This window comes from Corvus brachyrhynchos, unplaced genomic scaffold, assembly GCF_000691975.1.
Source record: "Corvus brachyrhynchos isolate BGI_N302 unplaced genomic scaffold, ASM69197v1 scaffold87, whole genome shotgun sequence".
In the NCBI taxonomy this organism is placed as follows: Eukaryota; Metazoa; Chordata; class Aves; order Passeriformes; family Corvidae; genus Corvus; species Corvus brachyrhynchos.
The window spans coordinates 4,823,262-4,847,560 of NW_008239767.1; the positions used below are offsets into that span (position 1 = coordinate 4,823,262).

At 38.0% G+C, this 24,299-nt stretch overlaps 1 protein-coding gene across 2 annotated transcripts in view; it reads right to left on the bottom strand.

The window, feature by feature from the left end:
* Window positions 1–898: 898 nt before the first annotated feature.
* Window positions 899–24,299, bottom strand: part of RNGTT (RNA guanylyltransferase and 5'-phosphatase) — a 166,918-nt gene continuing 143,517 nt past the window's right edge. For both annotated transcript variants that reach the window (XM_017742904.1, XM_008640252.2), the window contains 2 exons: window positions 6,550–6,673; window positions 899–3,719 (listed from right to left, as the gene is read on the bottom strand). In XM_017742904.1, coding sequence (XP_017598393.1) covers window positions 3,556–3,719; window positions 6,550–6,673 — 288 coding nt within the window. In that variant the 3' untranslated portion in view covers window positions 899–3,555. The remainder of the gene's footprint in view (window positions 3,720–6,549; window positions 6,674–24,299) is intronic.

Here is a 24,299-nt window from a genome sequence, read left to right on the forward strand (position 1 = left end):
TAAGAGACAATTATGCCCCACACATTATGCAAATACAAAGTCACATCTCTTAGGCACAGTGAGGAGCTGCCATGCAGAGGACCAGAGATCCTGAAGGACTGCTCCTGAAGGACTGCTCCAGTGAACAACCAAGCCGACACAAACTACACAGTGTGATGTGCTGGCCCAGGCACATCAATCCTTTTCCTTAATGCATACAGAGCAGAGGACTGAGCAGGGGATAGAGAAGTTACCAAACCTCTCCTGGTGTGCTCAAATGCCAGATCTGGTTTGGCATTCACACTGAAACACTGTAAAGTCAGAAATGGTTGAGAGAAGCACCACAAGAATTGTACATGTAACAAGAACATAACAGTAGTGGAGGCAGGATCTTAATTAAGCGGAAATGATAAAAATCAAGATAGGCTTTCTAGTTCCTGAAAAATGCCACCTAGACAGCTGCAACTTGAAAAGGGAAACTGCCTTATTACAATAAAAGTCCAGGAGCTCATCCAAGTAGGTGGGCTACCAGCTGTAGGGTCATGCTGAACGATAAATCATCAGGGAAGACTCCTGCAGACCTCTTGCACAATTTCTCATGCAGCTGCACTTAACATTGAATGGATAAGCTACGTAACATTAGCCTGTCAGAAAATATGTACTTCAGGCACCAATTGGTTTCCTTCTGGTTCTGTCTGCAGCAAGATCAAATTGCACTTAAAAAGGGCACATGGATCATGGCCATCACTGGGCTGGGGGGCCCCTACCTCAGAGAAAAGCCACTGACCTCTGAAAAATGTGGATCATTTTCTTGGAGGACTGAACAGCAATAACACTAAGGTACCCGTGTACTTTGCACTGGCACCACAGTACCACTGGAAAGCACAGGTATCAAAAGTAAACACATCTTTAGGGAAAGTATTTTAAACCATTGACTTTATTAAAATACTTAATACATGGTTTTTAGAGGAATGTACTTACATTTTCTGGAAACTCCACTGAACCCAAATTTTAATTATATATTTAACAAATGACAAAACAGTGGATGAATTCATGCTGTACACCACAGAATAGACAAGTTAGGGTATTGTTTTTCATCATCACCATCATTATTTTCCTGGCACAAACTCTTCTTTGCTTTTTAGCTTCAATCTCTTGAATATCTAGAAGCAGAGAAGGAGGTTTGCATTTCTCATGGCATTAAACCCATCTGGTCCAGGTGCAAGTCCATTTGTTTTCACCATCTTCATTCAAACCTTCCCCAGGAGCCTCCTCTTCCAGAAAAGCAAAGGTGACTGACCTCTCTGAAAAGCTACAGGTCACAGTGCAAGACAAGTTCAACAGCCAAATGTGAACATGGAGCTCTGTACCTTCTCGGAATCACTACTCTTCCAAAATATCCATTTCAAACTGAGAGTGGAAAAAAAGACACTGTCAAAATGCAAGGGCCAAAACACATTCATGGATTTAGTGGAATGCACATGGAAGACAGCTTGCAGTGCTGCAGCTCTGAAGTAAAAGGTAAACCAGAAGCCAGGTCTTGTTGAAATACAAAATGCAAGAGCTGGGAAGGAGAAAGACAGAAATAACCTGGACACATTCTTAAAAAAATGAAATGTCCTAACCTCATGGAGAAGGCTATAATCATCATACACACTGCAATTGCCATGAACCATGGAGATCAGTGACAAAGTGTATGTTATGACAATCTCATTGACAAGTATAATCTGGGGGAAATTATTCATACCGAGCAAAGAAATAATTAACTGTGTGTTTCAATGCAAGATGCACAGAGGATGCATAGGTTTTCACATCAAATTAATAAGGCTCTTTATAAGAGATCATTTTGCAACCTTGCATAGGTGATATTATATCTTTTCAATAGATAATGTGCAGAAACTATGTACAGTTGAAAGAAAGAACTTTAATGAAAGCATTTTTTCCCCTCAAGTTTTACCATAGTATAAAAAGTAACTTATATAACTCCTTCAGTTCTCTAAAACACATATGGAATATCCCAGAAAGAGAAACCAGGAACGCTATCTAAATGATGCTGTGTGCATTTATACAACAGGTTGAAACAACTAGAGGAGCCACCACAAAGCAAAGTCATAAAGTTTTCATATAGAAAAAAAAATGCAGGAGTAAATTTTGCTTACAAACATGAAAAGTCATTTAAAGAGAAATGCATTTTAGTTATAACAAATTAATGACCTTCACTAATCAGACTGCTGAATGGATGGATGACTCACACACTAAGTAAACGATAGAAAGAGCCAATTCAATCCCTGCTTGATAAATGGACAGTAAACTTTAAAATCTGCATTTGGTTTCCAATTAATCCCAGCTCAGAACAACTCCTCCATTAGACAGCCAGACGGCAGCTTCTCGAAACTCATATTATGAACATCTGCCAGTCCGCGCAACAAAAGCCATTAGGGCATTCATGTGCTCCTTCATTTGGTAAGAAAGAAAGTCAGCCAGAGGATGAGCACAGTGCCACAGGACAGCCAACCCTACCTTTGAAAATGAGCGTCCCGTTCCCTGGGACACTCATCCACCACCCCAAAATGATTTATTTTTGCCCTGCAATTATGTAAATCAGGAGACTTTCTGTCTGATGTGACTCTATTCCACTGAAACAACCTTCTCCTTTACACGGGAGTTGCCTGGCATTTATTTTGCCATTTTGTGCCTGGATGCAAGACTTCATTATTAGCACTGCTTATTACTCTTGCCTATCACAGTGATGTTTACCTTTTAGTAGTATTTACAATGGTATCACTGTGGAGAACTAAGCCCTGTACTAGAAACAGTCTCTTTAACAGAGACCTTAATACTAAGGATTTGGTACATTTCTGATCTACAGATAAAAAGGCAAAGCTACTATCAGCCCACTATACATTTGGCATTCGGTTCAAACATGGGGAAAAAGCAAACACCCAGCACATTCCCTTGTTTCAAAGGGATGCTATTTACAAGAAGAATTTGCTTTTTTAATATTTCAACAACAAAAACCCAGCTAATTTCAAAATTAGAGTAATCTAAGGCGGCTTAGTTTTTAATCAACAGAAAACACAAACAACATTGCTGTTTGCTGTTAAACACAAGTCTCAGAAGTTCAGGGAAACTATGATCAGTTTTACTATGGGTGACAAATCACAGCCAGTTTAATAACAACAGTAAAAAAAAACACTTCTGCTTTTTTAAACACAGCTTCTAAAAAGTACAGCATCCCAATATTTCCTCAGTTCCAGATTGCTGACATTATAAATTAAAGGTGAAAAGAGATCCGTATATAAACAAGGCAGCTTTCCACTGACTTCATTTTACTTGGTTCTTGTCTAAACCTTTGGAAATTTAATCTTCAAATACCATAAGGTAAGGTTGAATTTATCAGTTACAAAACAATGTCCATTTGTATGTGGAATTCGGAAAAATGAAACAAAATGAAAACCAAACTCAAAAAACACACACAAGTATTTACAGCAATTCAGATCTCTGTTTTCCCAGCCTTCACACTTGCGTGTCACCTTCTGCAGAACTGTACACACACGATCCACTGAGACCAAGGCCCTATGTTATGGTACGAGGCCTTTTGGGCGGGGGGGGTGGCATGAGTTCAGTGTCAGGATCGAGGTGGTGCTTCCGCGTCTGTCCTTGGGAAGCTGCTGCACATCTGTCAATGAACTCAAACAGCATCTCCTTCGTCACTGGATTCTGGATGCTGTTGCAGACAGCTGGGAACAAAGAATACATTCTCATGTAACTAAACTGATTTGTTGTAGTCAGCACTTCAATAACTTCACCTCCTCTTGGCAAAATAACAACATATTCTGGCTCAAGCATTCACCCTTAAATACCCACTTTGACAAGGTGGTTGTGTCTGGAGTCACGAATCTCTGCTCTGCCCCCCAGAGAACAAAGCAATGCCGTGGGCCTCTACTCTCATTAGAGTCTCTTTCTAAATAAACAAAAGGTGTGTGTGTGTGTAAGGCTTCCTGGGGCAACTGTAAAACCACCAAGAGCTGACATCCTATTGAGGCAAGAAACAGCAACGAAGGCCTTGTGAGACATGGCTTTGAAACACACATCAAATACGAGTAGCTGGAAACAAGACTGGCTTCTAATATTGAAAACCTCTGAATTATGGTAACTTATTTTTTTCACCAGTAAGTACTATAAATACCCTAAACCTGCAATGCACAGTCCTTTTTTTAAAGCCATATACCTTCATGGGGCAGAAGGACTTGACACCAAGCAAATGGCGTGTCTGGAACACCAGACCATATGATGGAGGAGCAGCCATGGTGCTGTGTGGTGGCTAAGGCACACATGTACGGGCACCCTTGGGGTGCTTAACACAACTCCCCAGACCACAGTTTGTACATCATGGCCCATGGGATTTCATGGAACAAATAAATAGGCTTACTTCACTTTAAACAAATTAAATATTTTTTAATGCTTTCCTGTGTAACTTTGTATTCCCCTAATTAATCCTCCTGAGAGACTTAGAGAAGAGGAGGAAAAAAAGGGGCATGAAATTAAGTGGGAATCCTACAACTACCTTGGAAGAACGCACAAAATGATTAGAGGGTAATTGACAGCATGTAAGGGCTGGCCACAGTCAGGATGCAATTTCCATGCAAAACAATCTACTGACCCCCTAGAGTACTAAACAACATTAGGACTCCTTAAAATGTATTTGCAATGTAGCATTGTTATGAATAACAATGATTCTCAAAAACATTCCTTTCTTTCCTGCAGAATTCCAGAACCAATCAAAGGATTACTTTACAATTAATAAAGCACCTTTCCAGCCTTATTTTTAGTTATCTCACTACTTTTGGTGAAAAGGTGCTTTAAGAGTTGCACAGTATTTGACTTTTGCAGTTGGGAAGCATTATGATTACCAGTAATTTAGGAACAGAATTTGAGTCACAAGGCAACTGGCGTGACTCAGGATCAATTTTTTAGGTCTGCCTTAGCTTAATCACTGAAAAAAAAGACCTTCTGCTTTCAATTTGAAAGGTAACAAAGTCCAAAAGCAAGATGCAGACAAGTGTTTATTTTGTTGCTATTTCAACCATGGGGAAAAATAAATAGCATTTTTCATCAGGAGAAAGCTAAGAGAAGAGAGAGGATCTAGAGAAAGAAATCTCAAATGAAAAAGTACAGCTTTTGGAGATGTTGAAAAATGGTCAAAAATGAAAACTCAAAGCCAAAAGAAAACTTTCTGACCTGAGAATTCCTATAGAAAATTTGCGATATATCTTTAAAATTCTTCCTGTAGCATTTAATTTTAATTTTAAATTTTAGGAAGTTCACTATGTTTTGGGAGAAAAAAGGTCAGGAATAAGAAAACTGCTCTACAAATAGAGAAAATGAGAAGAGGAAAAGGACAAATACATATGCTCTTAAGAATGAAGGAAAGAAGAATATGCTACTTATCAAAAAAAGGAGAAAACTCCAAGGAAAACTAACTATTGAAACATTAAGGTGAACCAGAGAAGAGAAATTTAGGTCATGGTCACAAAGATGTCGTTGTACTCGTATGACTTTTGTGGTCCATTCCTCTTTCCTGACAGGACTGCTCAGCAAGTATTTCAGCTACATTCTGTGCTGGTTCCCTAAGGTGCCAACAGATTTATTATCTCCTGGAAAAATGACCACATTGTGTTTATTCAAGATAATCTACTCACTGCTCAGGCAGAAATACAAATAGAAGAGTTTAGAGAAAATCCTACATCAGCTGTGCATGCCCTAGTAATTAGCATGGTCTTAAATATGACTAAACTTCATTTTGGCACTTAACGAAAGTCAGTATCAATATGTTTATTGCCATTCAGCCTTGTACACACTTCTACTCGAACTCTTACACTACACCTGAAAGTAAATATCACCATTTAATTTACAATATTTGGCAAAATATTTTTTGGTAGAGGAACGTGAAAATCTCCCAACTCTGCACGGCTATACCCCACCTTTCAATTGTTTCCTGCTTCACTGTTTGTGTAACTATTGTTGAAACCTAAGATGACATTTTTCTCCTAGTAATTTTCTAGCCCATCTGCCAAATCATGGTTTTGGCATTTGTAATGGATTTTTTGTTCAACCAATTCCACTCATAATGTGCCAGTTTGCATTATAACCAAGCAAGCCAACACAACACTGGGCACTGATGTCAGCTGAAGCGATGCTATTGTAATAAAAACTTTCTTGGCTCTGACTTGAAAAGGCATGCCCTGCCATTTAAAGTCATCTTTGCACAAGTGTTTGCAGTTCTACAAAGACTTAGGCACTTGCTTCTGCATTACCTGTTAAATTCTGCGTCAGAGTATTGGTTTGACTGACTTCATCAAATAATCCTGCAGCCAGAGGATTTGTGCTGTCTCAAAACTAGTGATGACATAAGCATTTGCAAGATGAGGCATTACTACAATAAGTTAGGGAAGTCAGGACTCAGACTAGAAATGAGAACACAGAGTGCCTTTCCTCCTTAAAACAGAACAGAGGTAAAACATTAAAATTTTAGCCTGAGAAACTTTTAAAGCAAATTGTTCCACTCACCCATGGCAGTGCTGTAGGCATTTGGAAAGCTTTTGTCTATCCTCTGTCTCATGAAGACCCAGCTGTTGTTCTCAAACTTGCACTCTATAATTTTGTTGTCATACTGTTTGAGTTCTTTTGTCACCTGTATAAAAAAAAAAATTGTTTAGGATAAACAGATTGTAATTCACAATTTTTTCTTTCTTTTAGGCATAAATAATAGAAGATCAAAAGCTGCCCTGCATTTTTCAGCAAAATGCCTCCATCCTACACAGAAAAATTGCACATAATACATCTCCATTTTACATACCATCAGCTACTCAACATTTTAAAAATACTTTTCAAATTTGCTGTCAATATTCAGCAATTATTTTACGCTAAAACATCAGCAGTGCTAAGAGAGGGGGGAAAAAAGTCACTTCTGGCCCAAATGCAAATAGGTTTCCATGGGAATAAACTGCTTCCAGTTTAAGTGCTATTGCCAGCCTAAGTGCATGAAATGTGTTAGCCATGTTGCATCAACCTTCTTTGTTGAAGGTCTCAAAGCAAAATGTCAGATTTCAGTACTGGAAAAAGTGTACAAAAAAATCATTCCACTCTTTACATGACTGAAGTTTTTTCTTTTCTTCTTTTTTTTTTTTCTTCATTTGTCTTTAAAAATTAAGATTGTAACTTCAAAATAACGTGGGCTTTCAAATGGCATATATTCTAAATCTCCTTCAGGCCTCTCTTCATTGATTCACAGATTTGTCGGCAGCCAATATCCTGAGCTATCTGTCTTTCTATTTGGCAACTCTGTGCGGCTTGGAAATGTAGTTTATATGAATTGGACTTCGTAGTTGTTTTGGCTACTTCATCCTATGCATCCTAATCTATGATACAATGCAAAATTTGCAAGTAACCATGGTAACCTGAGAACCCTATCTAACACTTTAACAATTTTACCCAGATACTTCACTTTGTTCCAAAGGCCCTCTTCAGCAGTATAAAGCTGTATTTAACTGCTAGCTGCATTTAGTTGCTATAGTTTACCAATAAAAAGCTGTACAAGGTAATGTAACACTTTAGATTCAGGATCTTGTGCATAAGCACTCTCATAAAAAGGAGGTGGTTATTGCAATTCATTAGCATAATTTCTCACCTCTGTTGTCTACTTGCTCTTGAGCAGTGACACGGGAATTTACTACTGTCAGAGAGATGCAGATTCGAAAAAGGCCATAGCTGTCTCCAGAGAGTTTAATAGCACATACAGTGGAAAAACCCATGAACCCCTTTTCCCTTAATTCCCAGGTAAAGACAATTAATTAAGGAAATTGTCCTGAGCATGGATCAAGTCCTTCTATACTGCGTGGTACAGGATTTGATAAGCAGAATCCTAACATTCTTGGTATTTACCCTGAATACTTGTGTTCACTCCTGGACAGGGAGCCTTGGGATTTTACCTGTCAAGTGAACATGGAACTATAAGAAAATTTTATTAAACTCGCTTACAACTGCATCCTGTCCTGCTGCAGGACTGACAGAGTTTGAGTCGGGTTTTTGTGTCACATACTATTCTTTATCCATTCCAGCACCTGAAAAGAGTTTTTTTCCTCAAATCATTTACTCCTTAAGTGAAGTTTGTGTCTTCTGTTGATAATCAGATTGCTCAGATCAGCAATTTTTCCCTTTGCAGAATGCTCTGCACAGCAGTGCACTTCTTCCATCCGCACTGAAAAGCTACATACAGTCCAGAGGTTTGACTGACTCATGTTTATGGATTTTATATTATGTTTCATTAGGTGTGTGCAGGAAAACACAACGTCCTTTTCCAACCTACTATGGATACATAAACCCAGGAAGAAACTCCTGGCTGTGCAGTGCCTTATGGGGAAGGTATATTATTTTGAAAACAGCTGCCTAGTGAAAGTGGGGGCAGCAGGGGGTATGGCCACACGTCTGATTTTATGCCAAAGCAGGGAAATGTTAGAAAGATCACCTGACAGAGAAAGAAATGTATAAAATTGCAGGCAATGACTTCAACTAACCACCCACCTCATAAGGTTTTCTCATGGCTTATCACTCTTCTAGTGTTCAGATGCTCAGAATAGCAATAAATTGGATGGCAGCTTTATCTGACTGTGGCAATTAAGCAATATTATTAACTATCGAGAGACTTGCTTGGCCATTCATTAGCAATCTGGAACATGGATCTTTCCCCCAAAATATGAACACCTGCCAAAGCACTGACTTAAATGAATTTTCCCATTAGAAAACTGGTGATCACAGCCTTTAACATTTGCAAGTTGTAGTAATTACTTTACAAAGGAAGAAATATAGCACCTACTGTTCCCTGTACCTTGTTAAGAGACCTTAGTCTTACAAAGGTACTTATTCTAATATAAACGAACCTTTTAGGAACTGCTGGGCATTTGATGAAAACTACAAGTACCCTGAGCAAAACACACAGTATTAAAAACACTCTTCCATTATTGCATCGTAGTAGACTTCTAAATGGGTATTTTTTATACAAAAGATTGAACAAGGCCATGGTGATTCTTGTATCTGTAATTCACACCTTACATCTACCTATAATGCACATGCTACTTCTGGTGTTTCAGATTCGAAGTGGGACAGGAAAACCATCAAATGTAACTGTCGAGAAACTCCGTTCCTCTAGGAATTAATTCTGAGCTCCTCAGCACAGTGCCTTCTTGATTCTCCCTTTGCAGTGTGGACTTCATCCCTACTTCTCCCCTTTAAATATCACAGTCCATAGCAGTATTCAAATAATGCATCATCACTTCTCTTCCTGAGAGGTACTTCTGCTAGCTTCTAGTGCTTCACAGAAGATTAGGAATGATGGCAGTTCTCAGCCAAAATGCTTATCCTCAGTGCTGGTACAGTGCCAGTGCTTCTGCCACACTGTTGATAAAGCGCCTTGAACCAGCATTCAGCAATTTCAAGACGGAAACTCCCACCACACTAAGAACTCCGTGGAGCCTGACTTAATTAAACATTTATTCCTTAGCCTATTTTCGGATAGCCAGTCAGAATTAGAATCCCAAAGGATCAAGCCTTGGACACGGGGCTGTCAGAGGTGGTGTGCATCAGAACAGTAGCACTGGTCTGGGCAACAACGGTGTCCTGGGCAAGGACAAACACCAACCTGTACACCTCTTCCTTTTCAAGAGGAAGGAAATTGTTCACCAGCAGCAATATTCAGTGTTCCTGCCCGTACTTGATCTAATTATCAGGAACCAGCCTACTTGCCCAACAGAAATAATTTCCAAAAACACAGAGGAGCATCCTTTTGGAAGCTGATTCACTACATTACTGCTAGTCTGCAAGGTGTGATTGGAAAAAAATTGGCTTGAGCTGCTTCCCCGTTTCAGCAATAGTTCACTATCAAATCAGACTGATGTAATACAAGACCATTGCTTAAGAATGTCAGATTTCATGATTATATCTTCCCCTCCCTGCTGAGAAAGTCTTCCCCCTGCTGTCATCATCTGGGCCATTCATTGGGAAGAACTTCAGTGGGGTAAGCTTATTACTTTTTCTAAGAATGAAGACAGTTAAGGCTTAGGAAATCTCTCATTTTCCAGGCTCTTTCTATCCCCTGTGTTCTGAAAGAATTAAAAATATATTTAAAAAAAAGATAAAATACCTAACCCATTTCAAATTTTCTTGCCTGGCTGAAAAATGGAGTCATTTTGAGACAACTAACATGCAGCCACAGTTTATGTTAATTTAGAGTAAATTGTGAAAAAAAACCCCTAATATATCTATCTGAAAAAGAGAAGAAATCATTTAAATCAAATGTAGTCTAGTCCCATGAAGATGCCTTCACTATCTCTGCCAACTACCAGCTGCCAATGCTTTTCTGTGTCTCTCCACAGTGCACCTGACTGTCACAGTGGTCCATCTTTCTACTCAAACATCAGTCTCATCACCCTTAACCCTGAAGGAGAATGAAATTCCTGGGCAAGCTCCTACTCTACATAAGAGGCAATAACAATGCAAATTCAGATTTTAAGGTAGTTAAGTTAGTATTTCAGACAGCATGTCTACAATGGACAGGCTTAAACTTTACAAATGCACCTACTTTCCCCATTTTCAAGTTCTTTCGAAAGAAAAAAGAAGATAAGCTTCTAGATAAATGGAGACTTGGCAGACAGAAGCCTTATATTTCCATATGCATGCTTTTTTTCACAGCCATTGAAATTACTTCAGTTTAGTAAATAACCCCCTTTAAAGAAAGTGATGTCTGTAAGCGAAAGCTTAAAACATTCAATTTCAAATTCTTTCTCTGTTTAAATGCCTTCTTGCTGCACTTTCCCCTCTATTACCAAACATTTATAAATAGAAAAACATTCTTCAATCCACCTATTTCTATTCTTATTCCACATCCCTAGTCATCAGCCAATTTTTAAGGCCCCAGAAGAAAAGATCGTAATAGTAGATGCAGAAAATACTAACTTCCATGAGAAAAAAAATGAGCAGTTGAAATCTTAAAAAATTAAAAACATCTTTATTTCCAAATACAGAATTAAAAAATAAAAGGAACCATAACATAGAGGCAAGATGGATTCTAAATGCAATGGGTTTCTATTTTCTTTTAAGAAGAATCTGCCTTTTCTTTTCATAGCTAGCAAGTGCAATGAAGGCATTTCTTTTTGATAGGCTCAAGTACACAAACTGTTTGTTTTCTTTTTTTAAATGTAAATTCCAATGCCTGAAGGGGAGAAAAGTTTAGAGCTGCTACATAAGGCCCAGAAAGTGATTCTTCCTCTTACTGATATCATAACTACATTTTCTCCATTAGGATACATTCTCACAGCCAAAGCAAATAAACAAGCGGAAGAGGCACATCCCAAAATAAATGATCAGCTGTGTGGTCATGAAGGAGAAACCTTTTGGTTGCTTACCAGTCTCCTACTGCAGGAGAACTGGAGTCCCACACCTCCCTTAGGAGGTCACCCTGCAAAAATAAACCACATTTTTTTAAGAACTGTCTATGGCATTTGCGAGCTCCTTTTCCTGAGGGTATTGGGATATATTCAGCCACAAGTAACAGTCTAGGAAATAAAACCTCTATAGCAAAACACCACATCTCAGATTCCTATTTCTGCATTAGTCTCCAATGCTGTGACTGCCCACAACTGCAAAGTACTATAGACTTTATTTCCAAACTTCTCCAGTGGTGTGGAATGTCCAAGACAACAGGGAGAATTAAGCTGCCCACTGGTACTATGACTCCACAGCAGTAGGGCAACATCTGAAGATCAGGGAGATGCAGTGACAACAGTCAGGGAACAAAAAGAAGAATTACATGGAATTTGAGGAAACAAAGGAATCAAGACTTCCTGAAGGAATAGGATGAAGACAGAAAAAATAAAGAAGCAGAAGTAACAAAATAAAACAGCTTCTGAAGATATAAAGATAAGACAAACTCAAAGCAAGATCTTTTCAAAGACCAAATACTTAAAGGTGACAAATCCAAGGATGTTCATGTCAAACCAAGGCAAGTGAGAGGAAACGAGGTGTGAGAAACAGAGATCCAGGGAAAGCACTCTTACACGTGATTGCTGATGAGGTCATGAATATAAGAAATTCTAATGATTTGAGTAAGAACGTCTGAGACAGTCAATAGCCATGCAGTTATTAGAGCCCTCAGCACTTATGGGGCACAGTCCAGCACCTAACGCAGATCCCGAGTTGTTCATTCAGTGCTTCTTCCTAATTCTAGGACCGTTTGTTCAGATACTTTTAAAGAACTATTTTCCCCATTCACACAAAATATCTCATGATTTTCACAGCCAAACTTCTCAAAGGATAAAAAATTCAGAAGACGGCTATTAAATGCCTGTGCACATAAATTGAGTACACTGAACCACGTGAATACTGTGTGCTGGAAAAAGTTGATCAGTTAATCTGCTTTGCATTTTTTGCTCAAGCCCAAACAGATTTTGTAATGCAGCTTAATATCTACTTCTAATCAAGAGATTATTTTATCAAACCATGGATTTCTTGCTAAACTAAACACACTGATTGTGTTTCCTTTTTAAGGAATATATTACCCAACAAATGGTTATCAGCTTGGGTAAACACAATACAGTTGCAATGGTTATTTAACGTTAATAAAGCCTTCTAAGTGCAACTATGCTAATTCTCATGTACATAAGAAATGGAAATGTTCCAATTCTGAGATGTCATTCCTGAAAAGGAATATTAAGAAATATAAAATTTTAGCAGTCTTGTTCATGCCTAATTAAACCACAATGTTAACACCAGGCACTGCAGAATCACAGGAAAAGCAAAAAAGAAAAATTATGTTCCCAAATTACAAGAATGAGGCTTTTTAAAATTGTGGATTTTTCTGTTTGTTTTTGACTTCCAGTGTCTAGCACTCTAGGTTCATGATTTAGTCTTCCTTTTTAACATATAATATTTTCACAAAGAATCTCTCATTCTTACACGTAGTAATTTAAAATATAGATACTGTTTTCTGATACATATAATGGGTTGGAGTCCTGGGGTTTTCCTGACAACTGACAGATGGAAACATCAGAAATAAAAAGCCTTCCTCTTATCAGCGATATTAAAAGTTTAATGACTTTCAGTGCCAGCTGGAAATAGGTTTCTTAATGTATCCTGGAAGGTCTCCTGTACACCTGACCTTGCCACACCATTTGAACTATCTGTAAGAAACCAATGTTCTCCTGAGCTTCATTTTTGACTCTCAGAGGAACACACTGGTATCTACGGCAAAGAAGATAACTGGCAACTGCTTAGGCCAAGATGTAGAAATATACATATGTTTGCACCAATGTTTTGCTCAATGACCAATCTTCTAGACCTTTTTTTAATACTTTTATATTTCTCATTTTACTCAATGGTAAAGCCATTTGCCATGGCAAACCAATAAACTCTTTAACACTTTTGGGCATTTTAACTCAGGCATCTACATTAGTCAAAGAGCAGCTAACCTTCCTGCTAGACATCGCCATCTCCACCTAACTCCTGAGGGAACTCTAAAGCTTTAAAAAATCCTACTTTATTTTAATCATCTTCAAGAATGGGAAGCAGAGATTTGGGTGTCCATACACATCTCGAACAGTTAAATGAAACATAGTAATAAGTGATTGTCCTCCTAGATCAATTTCCCTTGCCTGGGCGCTCTTATCATCACAGGTGTCTGGATTAAAGAAAAAAATCTGTTCATCTCCTGCAAAAACTGAGAAACGGAAGAATTCTGTGCTGAGGATTTGTGAACTTGGCATAGCTCTGCTGTGACGAGTTCTTAAATAAAGTCTTACTGAAAAAGCAGCTCATATAATTCTGACCCTCAGCATGCTGATGAAAGAGCAAGAAACACTCGGGGGAACTGCAGAAACACCCAGGCAGTAAGAGAGCAGCAACAGAGCTCTCAAAGCAAGTTGTCAGTGTGACCTTACTGCAGAGAGAATGTGTGTTGGTGCAAACAGAGCTTCCTTCACCTGCTCTACAGCTCATGAATTTGTAGGAAGAGGTAAAAACAATGCTTGTCTGCAAGCACCTGGGGTAACTGCAGAGGCCAAAGGTAGCCACCTTGGATTTGGCACACCATAAATAATTGTGCTACTACTACTACTACTACTAATAATAATCCTTGGAGTCTGTACTGAAACTTGAGAGTGTGTAAATTCCAAAGAAAAACAGGCAGATGCAAGCATAGCAGTAAAATGCCACAGCAAACCGCAGAACTGTTCAGCAGATTATGCAAAAAAGAAATAAACAAAAATAAATCTTTTCAGGGAAGGACAGAGAATTCAAAGGAGGTTTCTGAAGAAAAAGCCACCCCATCAGAAAGGTAAGCAACTGTACAGGGCCGGTGGGGGGAGAGAACAAGGACATACAGTGCAATCTGGCAAAAAAAGCTGAAATAATAATATAGAAATGATTCTGTGAGAAAATATTTCACAGCTTGATACATTTTGAGGACTACACCTCTACTTGCCATGAGCTAGCTTGTGAAAGCCAATCTTAACCCTTATTTGTGCTTTGCTCACTCAGACTGCTTTTGCAAAAGGGAGCACTGCCTGAGACACAAAGATCCAGGAGAAAAGAGTTATACATTACTAGTAAAGAATATAGTTTGAAAACATCACTTAACTCATTCATAAATTATTAACTTCTTAAGGCTTATTATTTTCAGTTTGCAAATGGGGAAGAAAGAGATAGTTTGTGGTCACACCACAGGGAAAGCATTTACCCCCCATTAGGTTCTCTAAACCCAATCTTAATTACCCCTCAGGTACTTACACTCACGCTACTAAGAAAGCTTGTGACACAGGGCAGCTGAGATCTCATTAACAATTTATCAGTACAAACCCAAACAGGTCTTCCAGAGACAAAGCAACGCTATCACTATTTTTTAATCACTTTGGCAACACTATTCCTACACCTCTAAATAAATGAAAGAGAATGTAAATGATTGTGTCAGAATACGATGAGGAGTTTTTCTGACATTTGCTGCCTTTCACATGCTAGAATTCACCTTGAATAGGATGGATTTCCTGACAAATGTTTGTGCTTCTCACACACAGACTTTACAGTGTACTTTCTCATATGACTGTTTTCCATCTGTTCTCTGTGCACAAGCTCTTGCTACTGTAGGAGTCTAAGTTAACCTTGTTTTACCTGTACTTGTTACACTATACAAGGGTGCTGTCACACCACTGGGAATGAGTTAGACTCCACAGGGCTGGGCTATCAGGAACTTACCAGCAGCCCTTCTATGGAAGGAAAAACTACTTTTACAAGTTCAGACACTATCTGATGGCTATTCGTGTGGGATCCAGCTTTACAAGCTCTTATCCTTCTAAGTTACATGCCTTTGAGCAGCTTCAGGAGATCAAGTAGCCCACACTAGTGTTATCAGGATTGGGCCCTAAATCTACTTCTAGTTATTACTTATCTGGCTTCTGAAATGTTCTTAGAAACGGTGCTTTTATACTCTTTCAGAAAGATGCCAAATCATATCAGAATACACCAAAAGAAATTTAAACTAGAATCCAAAGTATCAAGTAATTGCAAGTGAGTCTTTTAAACTCACTTTTACTCACAACACACAGCTTTCAAACTACAGCCATGAAAAATCATATTCTTTTCTTCCATTTAGATCCCAAACAACCACTTTGATATACTTAAAAGTTCTTTCACCACAAATCAAAATTCACCACCGAGAACAACTGTGTCAACACTATACGGAAATTTGTTCACTGTGTTAAATTGAGCTTCAAAAGCATGAACTGAACATACATTTGTGATCACAAGTAGTGCCTCTTCTTATATCCATTCAAAGTGGTTACCTTATTACAGCTTATTATAAATGTACTGTCTAAAATGCAGCAGCATGACTGTTCCATTTCCAGGCCATAATTTTATGATAATCATATGTAATATATTCATATGTCTACTTCACTGCCTAACAAAGCCAAAATTGGTTTCTTAGCAGATCTGCTTCCCCCATGGTTCAAATTTCTTTGCCTCAGAACATTACTGAAAAACAACATTAAGAAAGATATAATCAAAATTTTACTTTGTATTTTGCACCATAGTAGGCAAGCAAAGGAATACATCATTGGAGGCTGAATTTGGCATACTGACTTTATCAAATACTGGTATCTAAGTGATATGTAAATTATTAAACATGCTATGCAAGCATTATTAGAAAAATGGGGGTAGGGAGCAAGATTATAAATTTATATATGTTTTCATCATCTAGAAATCCTATTAATACTTGAAAACATTGAGACTGTACAGAGAGAATGTGCAGATAAACTAAGACCAGAAATAAGCAAACTTGCTTTTAATCTCCTATATTTAACATGTTTTGGTTTTTGCCTAGAACGTATTTACGGAAAAGAGTAACTTTTTTTTCTTCATAAATGTCAGAGGCAATTCCTAGTTACGTATAAATCTGACACTAGAACACAGAGAGGTTTACAGGACTTGTAGGAAATAGAAATTCTTTTGATCCCCATCTATTCCACTGGACTGAATGGTTTGTCATCAGCCAAGTCTCCTAAGAACCAAAGGGTTGAGCTAGAGAGGAGAGCTCAGTCTTGCTCACTGCAGCTGTATTACAGGTATTACAGGTATGTGTAATAGTTTTTTTAGAAGAATGTCAGATCTTGAAATCACAGAAGTCTCTTACAGCAGAATAACATCTTATTTTTAAATGACATTTTCAGGTTTTGTATTTGTATTATGTATTTGTGCTGGTTTTAGCTGGAGTAGAATTAATTTTCTTCACAGTGGCTGGTAGGGGGCTGTGGTTTGGATTTGTGCTGAACACAGGGTTGATGATACAGAGATGTTTTTGTTATTGCTGAGCAGGGCTTACACAGAGCCAAGGCCTTTTCTGATTTTTGTGCTGCCACGCTGGGGAGGGGGCTGGGGATGCTTGGGAGGAGACACAGCTGGGATAGGTGACCTCAACTGACCATAGGGACATTCCAGACCAAATGGGATAATGCTCAGCATATAAAGCGGGGAAAGAAGGAGGAAGGGGGAAGATGTTTGGAGTGATGGTGTTTGTCTTCCCAAGTCACCATTCCACATGATGGGGCCCTGCTCTCCTGGAGATGGCTGAACACCCGCCTGCCCGGGGGAAGCACTGAATTCATTCCTTGCTTTGCTTGTGTGCCGGGCTTTTGCTTTGGAACTGTCTCTATCCCAGCTCGTGAGTCTTCTACCTTTACCTGTCCGCTTCTCTCCCAGGTTCTGCTGCTGGGGGAGTGAATGAGTGGCTGTATGGGGCTTGGCTGCTGGATGGACTTAAACTACGACAATAAAAAAGCACAAACTTTTATTTTTGTAACACGTGGCAAAAAAGGTCCAACTACAATGATTTTTAAAACCCTGCCATTTTGAGGGGGCATTCTTACATTTGATTGCTGAGGTTGGACTTCACAACCCTGCAGATTCAGCCTTCATTTTTGTAGATAATGAGTTTTAACAGAACGAGTTTTAGGTGACTGTTAGAACCATTTGAATGAGGAAGCTGATAAATGCCCTGATGAAGTACTGCAATAATATAAAACACAAAGCCAAGAGGAGCCAAAAACAATAACAACAACAACAACAACAACAATCATCTCAGCAGTGCTATGACGTCAAAAAAATAAAGCAAAGATGCATTCGGAAAAAAGCTGCAAAAGTCATGTTAGGGATTTTTCATCCTTCTAAGATTTCAATTAGAAAGAAAATAATCTTTTTTTCCCATTACTGATAATACACCACAACAAAAAGATTAATAGCTGCTGACTTAACGCAGACTTTCAAACATTAGCTTTGATCAAAGGAAGTGCTGTAGTGCAAGTCAACTGCCCTAACCCACTTCTCAACTGCCTTTATAGCACTGAGCTGGCATGAACTCCCTCCCCTTTCTTGAATGGTTTCCTTTAAACTTCAAAGCCTAACTGGCTTTGAGGCTTAAGACACAGAAAGCTTTTTCCTTTTTCTTCAAAAGCAATTAAGATGTGAAGTATAATCTGACCTATAAAATCAAGCACACAGGTCTTGATCATTGTGGGGCTACAGAATGTAAGGGGCTCGACAAGAGAAGTTAATCGTGGCTCAGTAACTGCAAATGGTTTTACGGTGCCTCCAGATGATGAGGTCAGTCTGCTGAAAGAAAGGTAACCAAGGGCTAATCTATCAATGGCACAAATTTGTCAATAAATGAGGCTATAGAGGGATTCTTACTGCTTTACCTTTCATTGCAAGCTCCTCCTTCCTTTCCATGCCTTGTTATTAATGAGCCTGCAGAGTTAGGAAGCCAGATTTCCCAGGACACCACGGTAATGGATGTGGGGTGGGGCAACACAGACTGCAGTAATCATGAGGCAGAGGAATGGACAATATTCATGGACTTGCAAGAGTCACAACTGGCTTCAGAAGATATAATGGATTTTGCGAGATGTGGTCTGAGAAACCTATAAACTTCTTGGTCTGTTTGGGCAGACAAAGTGTTTCCAGACAAATGAATAAGGACTATACCTGAGTTTTTCTTTTACTGTCAGCTAAAAGGGATTGCAACTTTGAATGGTGAGTGCTGCTAACAAGAAATAATTAATGGTTTTACAGCTGGTCTTGCCAAAGCCCTGAAAGATAGGAAATCTGGGAAAGCCCACTCTGTATGAGCATACTTTTCATGGCTTTGTCCACACACTTTGTTATTATATGAGGGATCAATAACAAAGTAAGTGAGCAACAACATTTAGCCTTCATTCTTATTTCACAAAATTACTTCACCCACTTAGTCTGCAAAAGGTAAGGCAAGCAAAGCCAAGAAAAGTCTCTTGAGTTTTCTTAACATGTGACATCTCCAAGAAAACCCTTGTCATAAAGCTGTGCCCTGCAAAAACCTCTGCATGGGCCAATTCTTAAATTCCCCAGAATTCTGAGCCTAATTTGAGTGCTCTGCTCAAGTGCTACACTTGCGTTTGAGCTGCCGTCCTCCCCTACCTACCTAAGGCCCAGGACCAAAACAGCTTTGATTCCCTAACAAGTACAGCTAAAAACATTTGTTTTGCTTTTCACATGATGTAATAGCATTTCAAGTAATATCATAACCCCATTCCAGAGACAGCCAGTGACACTAACAATTCCATCCAGGAAAAAAAAAATCCTTAAAGGCTCTTCCCTAGAAGAATATAGATAAGAAAAGGGAAAGAACAACGAGGTAACAGCAATGGCAACTCTGTAAATGTGTTGTCTAATAAAGTCAAAGTGTATTCTTATACACCTGTAATGTGTATAAGTAACTTGTAATGTCAAACTCATTTCATTAGCATGCTTTAGATAAAACAGTTGTATGTACCTAATTCTGCAGCTGAGAAGTCCAAGGTAAAAGGGAGTTGATTTGTCAGGCAAGAGTGCACACAGTGGGGAAATTCATGAACTGAAACAGAAAGCCATGGTTTGTAGTTTCCTGCTATAACTACTAGCACTAATTACTAATTAGTAATTAGCTAGTACAGATTTTTCCTTAAAGTTCTGAATGAAATATTAACAAGCTAGTAATTAAGTAATTCAGGGTCTGTTTGCTTTAGTGTTTGCATTAGCATTAACTTTAGTATTGTAAATCCAAAACCTGACTCACTGATTTATAAACATCCTTGTAAATTCATCAGAGACATCCTCTGCTTTCCTTCTATTGAAGTTAAATTATTCTGAAACCCCTTTCTATGCATTAATGGTATCCAAGGTGTAACAGGTGGAAAGAGAATGTAATGATGTAGTAAAAGGCAGTAATTGTACCTCACATTATTTTCTAAAAGAACAAAACATTCTTGTCTCTAATCCTGCTTTTGCATATTCCTTTACATTGCTTCTATTATAGACCAGCCCCTTCTCTACACCCCATAAAGGTTTAAAAGAAATGCTACAACACATAGTTCATCTGCTCCTGCAACAACCACCATGCAATCAAGCATGGCTAACCATGACCCACTAATGAAATGAAGCAGAAGCTGGGTTGCACTTGTGTGTATCACTGTTAAATTACACCTGGGTAGGTTAATGTACAACACTAATGGGGCATTTTATTTTTTGTGTGGTGCAGCAGTAACACACAGGCAATGGGCAGCTCCTCGGGGCAGTGAATACCACAGTCAGAATTAACCACCTCTGCAAGACTGCCCCGAGCCCTGGGCTGGGTCAAGAGGTTCAAGAGCTCTGTTTGGCTAGTCTCACTCCTTCCCACTTAAAGCACTGTCAGGGTCTTGGCTGATCCAGTGAGAGTCCATGGAAGAGTTCTGCATGGTTAAGTGAGACATCTGTCTTTCAGCAGACCCCAAGTCATTAATTCTGTTCTGAAACAATGCTGACTTAACTACTTCACGCATGAAAAACAGACAAAAATCTCTCATCATTGCTGGTACAGAATCCAGCACAGCATCTCATGAATCTACCACTGAGAACATGCTCAAATATTTTTTATTACAACACATTAAGCTAAAATCAATAGATTCATTTACTGAAATGGATTTAGTACTTCAGCTAACCAAGGGAAAGTAACACTTTTTAAAAAGAAGTGACATTTCATTATAGCATTCAGTTGTAAACTCACTGGCAGAAATTTTTCTGTATACCAATTGAACAGTAACTCACTGAAGTTAGTAACATAAAAACAAAAGTGCATATTTACAGTTCCCTTCCCAGTAGATGAAAACATCTACAGTTCTCAGCAATAAAAAAAAAGTCTCTGCACAATGGTTTTAACAATGCTGCCACATGTCTGATCTTTTCAAATATTTCTAAACTATTTTTCCCACAGATATAACATGCTCTTGTCTCTACAATCAACCTTTTTTTCATTTGGAGAGAAGCAGAAGGGGCATTTTGAAAACTTCAATCTGCTGAATTATAATAGCACCACTGAGTTCTGTTGTTCTTCACTTTTATTCTCGCTTCATACTAGAAAGACAAAACCACAGTGGTTTTACTATTGTCAAGCAAAAAGTAAATAAATAATGGTTTTGTTGACTATTACATAACAAGATACTGCATCACTATTAGCCAATCAAGTTTTAATATCTATTTCTCTCTCAAATGTGAAACTTTACCAATACTATAATCATTCTGGAAAACTGCCAAAGAAAGGTATATGTGACCCTTGCAATGAGAATTGTGAAAACAAACGTGATGAAATCATTTAAATATTTTACTGTAAATTATACAAATAGAGAAACAAATTAAGAATTCAAAAAGAAATATTCTTACCTGATTTGTAAGCTGTACTGCCTATGTACAGCTTCATTTTCCCCTAGGATTACTGCTTTGTAGATATCAAATATTATACTTTTTTTTTAATTGTACAGGTGCTATTTATCATTTCCTTGGGTAGGAGATCAGCATCCTTCTACTTTTAATAGAATGAAATCTCATCTTTTTGCCTACAGGCCAGTCTTTCATGGGCATAAAATCTAGTTAAGTTACATCTTCCTCCTCATTTGCTAACCTTCTCCAAGAGCCACCAACTTTCTCATCAGAGCTCTAACAGACCCTAAGCTTGCAGGACTTATCTGGTTTTGAAGACTTTTATTTTAGGATAGAAATAGTAGAAAAAATGGATATCTGAAAATCAATTACCAGTAGCTGAAGTAACAATTAAGCTACAGGACTTGTCTGTGGGGAATACTATACTGGAAATGCTCACTTGCAGTTAAAACAGCAGTACAATAAGAACGTGGTTTTACTCCAGCCTTTAATCTCATACTTAGAAAAGTCCAGAGAGAAAGGCAAGATGAGTATTTGCACCATTGTATTACTTACTTAAAATTTGGGAGCTAGGTTCTGTATGCAATCCACAGAGAGAGACTGGCACCTCTAGAAAGCAATTTGAAAGATTCAGTGAGGCAACCATCAGCCACTTCTCTTAGAGGATCCCTGACTCACCCTTGGATTCAACTGTTTTCTACCACCTATACAAGGAGCCTGTGGGGTCCACAGTGGCTGAAATTAGATCATGTAACCTTCCTTATAGGTATTCTAATTAGACAGGATATTATCTACAACCCCTTTTCCTTTCAAAGCTGATATCCTGCATAATTATCTCATTTGATATTTCTTCTACTTTCTGCGTTATTGTTTGCAACCCTATTCTTCTTCATTTATCTAAATTTAATCAGCATTTGCCTTTTATTAGCCCTAAACCAGCACACTACCTCTCAATACGATAATTTTTGCCATCAACTGTTTTTTCTCCAATCTTATCAGTATCTGACATTTAAAATATTTCTCATTCATTATATTCACTATTCATTTTATATATACTATAAAGAAAGGTCTCAGAAACAATTTCCTAGTCAAAGAATTTCCCTATTATACCATCTCTCACCCTTTGCAACTTCAACATCTTGATTTATTCATGAGTAATTTATTCTAAAGACATTATCATCTGCATTTCGCAAAGGTACTACAAGTTCAAGCTCATTTATCAAGTTCAACCTCATTTGTTCAGTTCAGATTCAAAATAATTCACCTCTAAAAAGCTTAATAAATTTAGATACTCTCTGCCTATAAACTGTGTACAGTAACAATTTGCTTTCTTTTCCCCCCTCATGCCTGATCTTGGCTGATGTTCTCATTCTTTAAAACAATAAACAACTAAGAAATGGTAAAAAAATGCCTAAAATATCATTTGTTGTCCGTTTCAATTAGAATTAATTTCTAATAGGGTCTGATTTTTATAATTTTACTTAGAATCTATTTTTTTATTTTTTCTTTCTCTGACTGTTATCATGCCACTGCCTTTATTTCACTTGCTTCCACTACCAACAAAAGCCTCTAAAAGAGAAAGAAAAGATGAAGAATTTATTTCAAAAATCAGAACAGACTAATAAAGAAAAATTATGATCACAAACATGTCATGAAATGAGTATTTTCTGAAGGAAACAATAAAAATACACAAATTTAGGACACTACTTTCTCTGAGAAAACAATTATCTACAAGAAGTTTCCTAAATTGCCTAAAACTCCAAGAAACTTGAGCACACTACCATACTAAGTATTATATTATAGTCAAAAGAAAATGCAAATGCAATCACATTTATGGAAACTAAGCGCGGGGATGTCTACATCAAAGAAAAAAAACAGTCCCTACTGCCACTCAGTCAAGCATAGGAGCTGGCCCCATAAACAGCTGTTGTCATCAAGGTATCCTCAATTATTCAGAACAAATTACACTCTCTATGTGCAGAGGCACATCCAAACCAGGTTTGACAATGCAGTTGTAACAGAAGAACAGCTGCAGGAACAAATTACCATGTTCAAGAGCTTAAAATCATCATGGACAAATCATTCTCACTGCCAGATGATTTTTGTAAAACATAAGAAAGAAAAACAAAAGATGGTGCCAGCCCCAAATCACCCACGTATGGGTGGCAGAACACTCTCAAACACTGAAGCTTGTGAAAGCACAATGTGACAAAGAGGACGAGGACAATAGCAAAGCACCACTTGCACTACAGCATGAGCAATCTGGCAGTTTTACAATGACCTGATCAGTTATTCCACTGTGACAAGTATGAAGGCTCAACACAAAGCAGATGAGAAATATCTGCAATATCTATGCTCATCTATTGCTAAAACAAACCTTTCATTTCCAAGATCTTTCTCAGCAATTTCTAGTTGGTAGTGAGCAATAACTTTATGGTTCAGAAACAGAGCTTAAGCCTTTTGTTTTGCCATCTTTTCAAAATGGAAAATAAACGGTCTATTAATGTGTTATTATAATGAGACATAATCTGCATGTTCTAATGCTCACATTTATCACAGTATGTCTCCATGGGCATAGGAAAGCTACCATAAGCACAATTTGCTTATCGCTTTGAAAATCCAGTTTTCTGTATGACTGTGCCTCTCAGAATGGTATCTGTAGGGGGTCAACAGTAAATACTTGGAAAATTACCAATAAGGTAAGAAAGCAAATGAATTCAAGAAGAAGAAATGCTAAGACAAAAATAAAAAGAAAATAATGAAAACTAAAGTCTCATGGCATATACATTAGCTACTAGTGGTTTCAAATCTCATTATCTATCAAATGAAAGGAAACCGGAAACTCCAAATCAAACATCTGTAATGTGATAAAAACGTGCTTTTTGGCTTAATCTTGTGGGTAGCATGACAAAAGTTCGCCAACCAAAAGAACTGAAGAAAAAAATACTAATGGTGTCAGAGATTAATTTTGGAGGCTTTTCCTAAGAGTCAGTGTTGCTGCTGGATCAGGAGCCAAA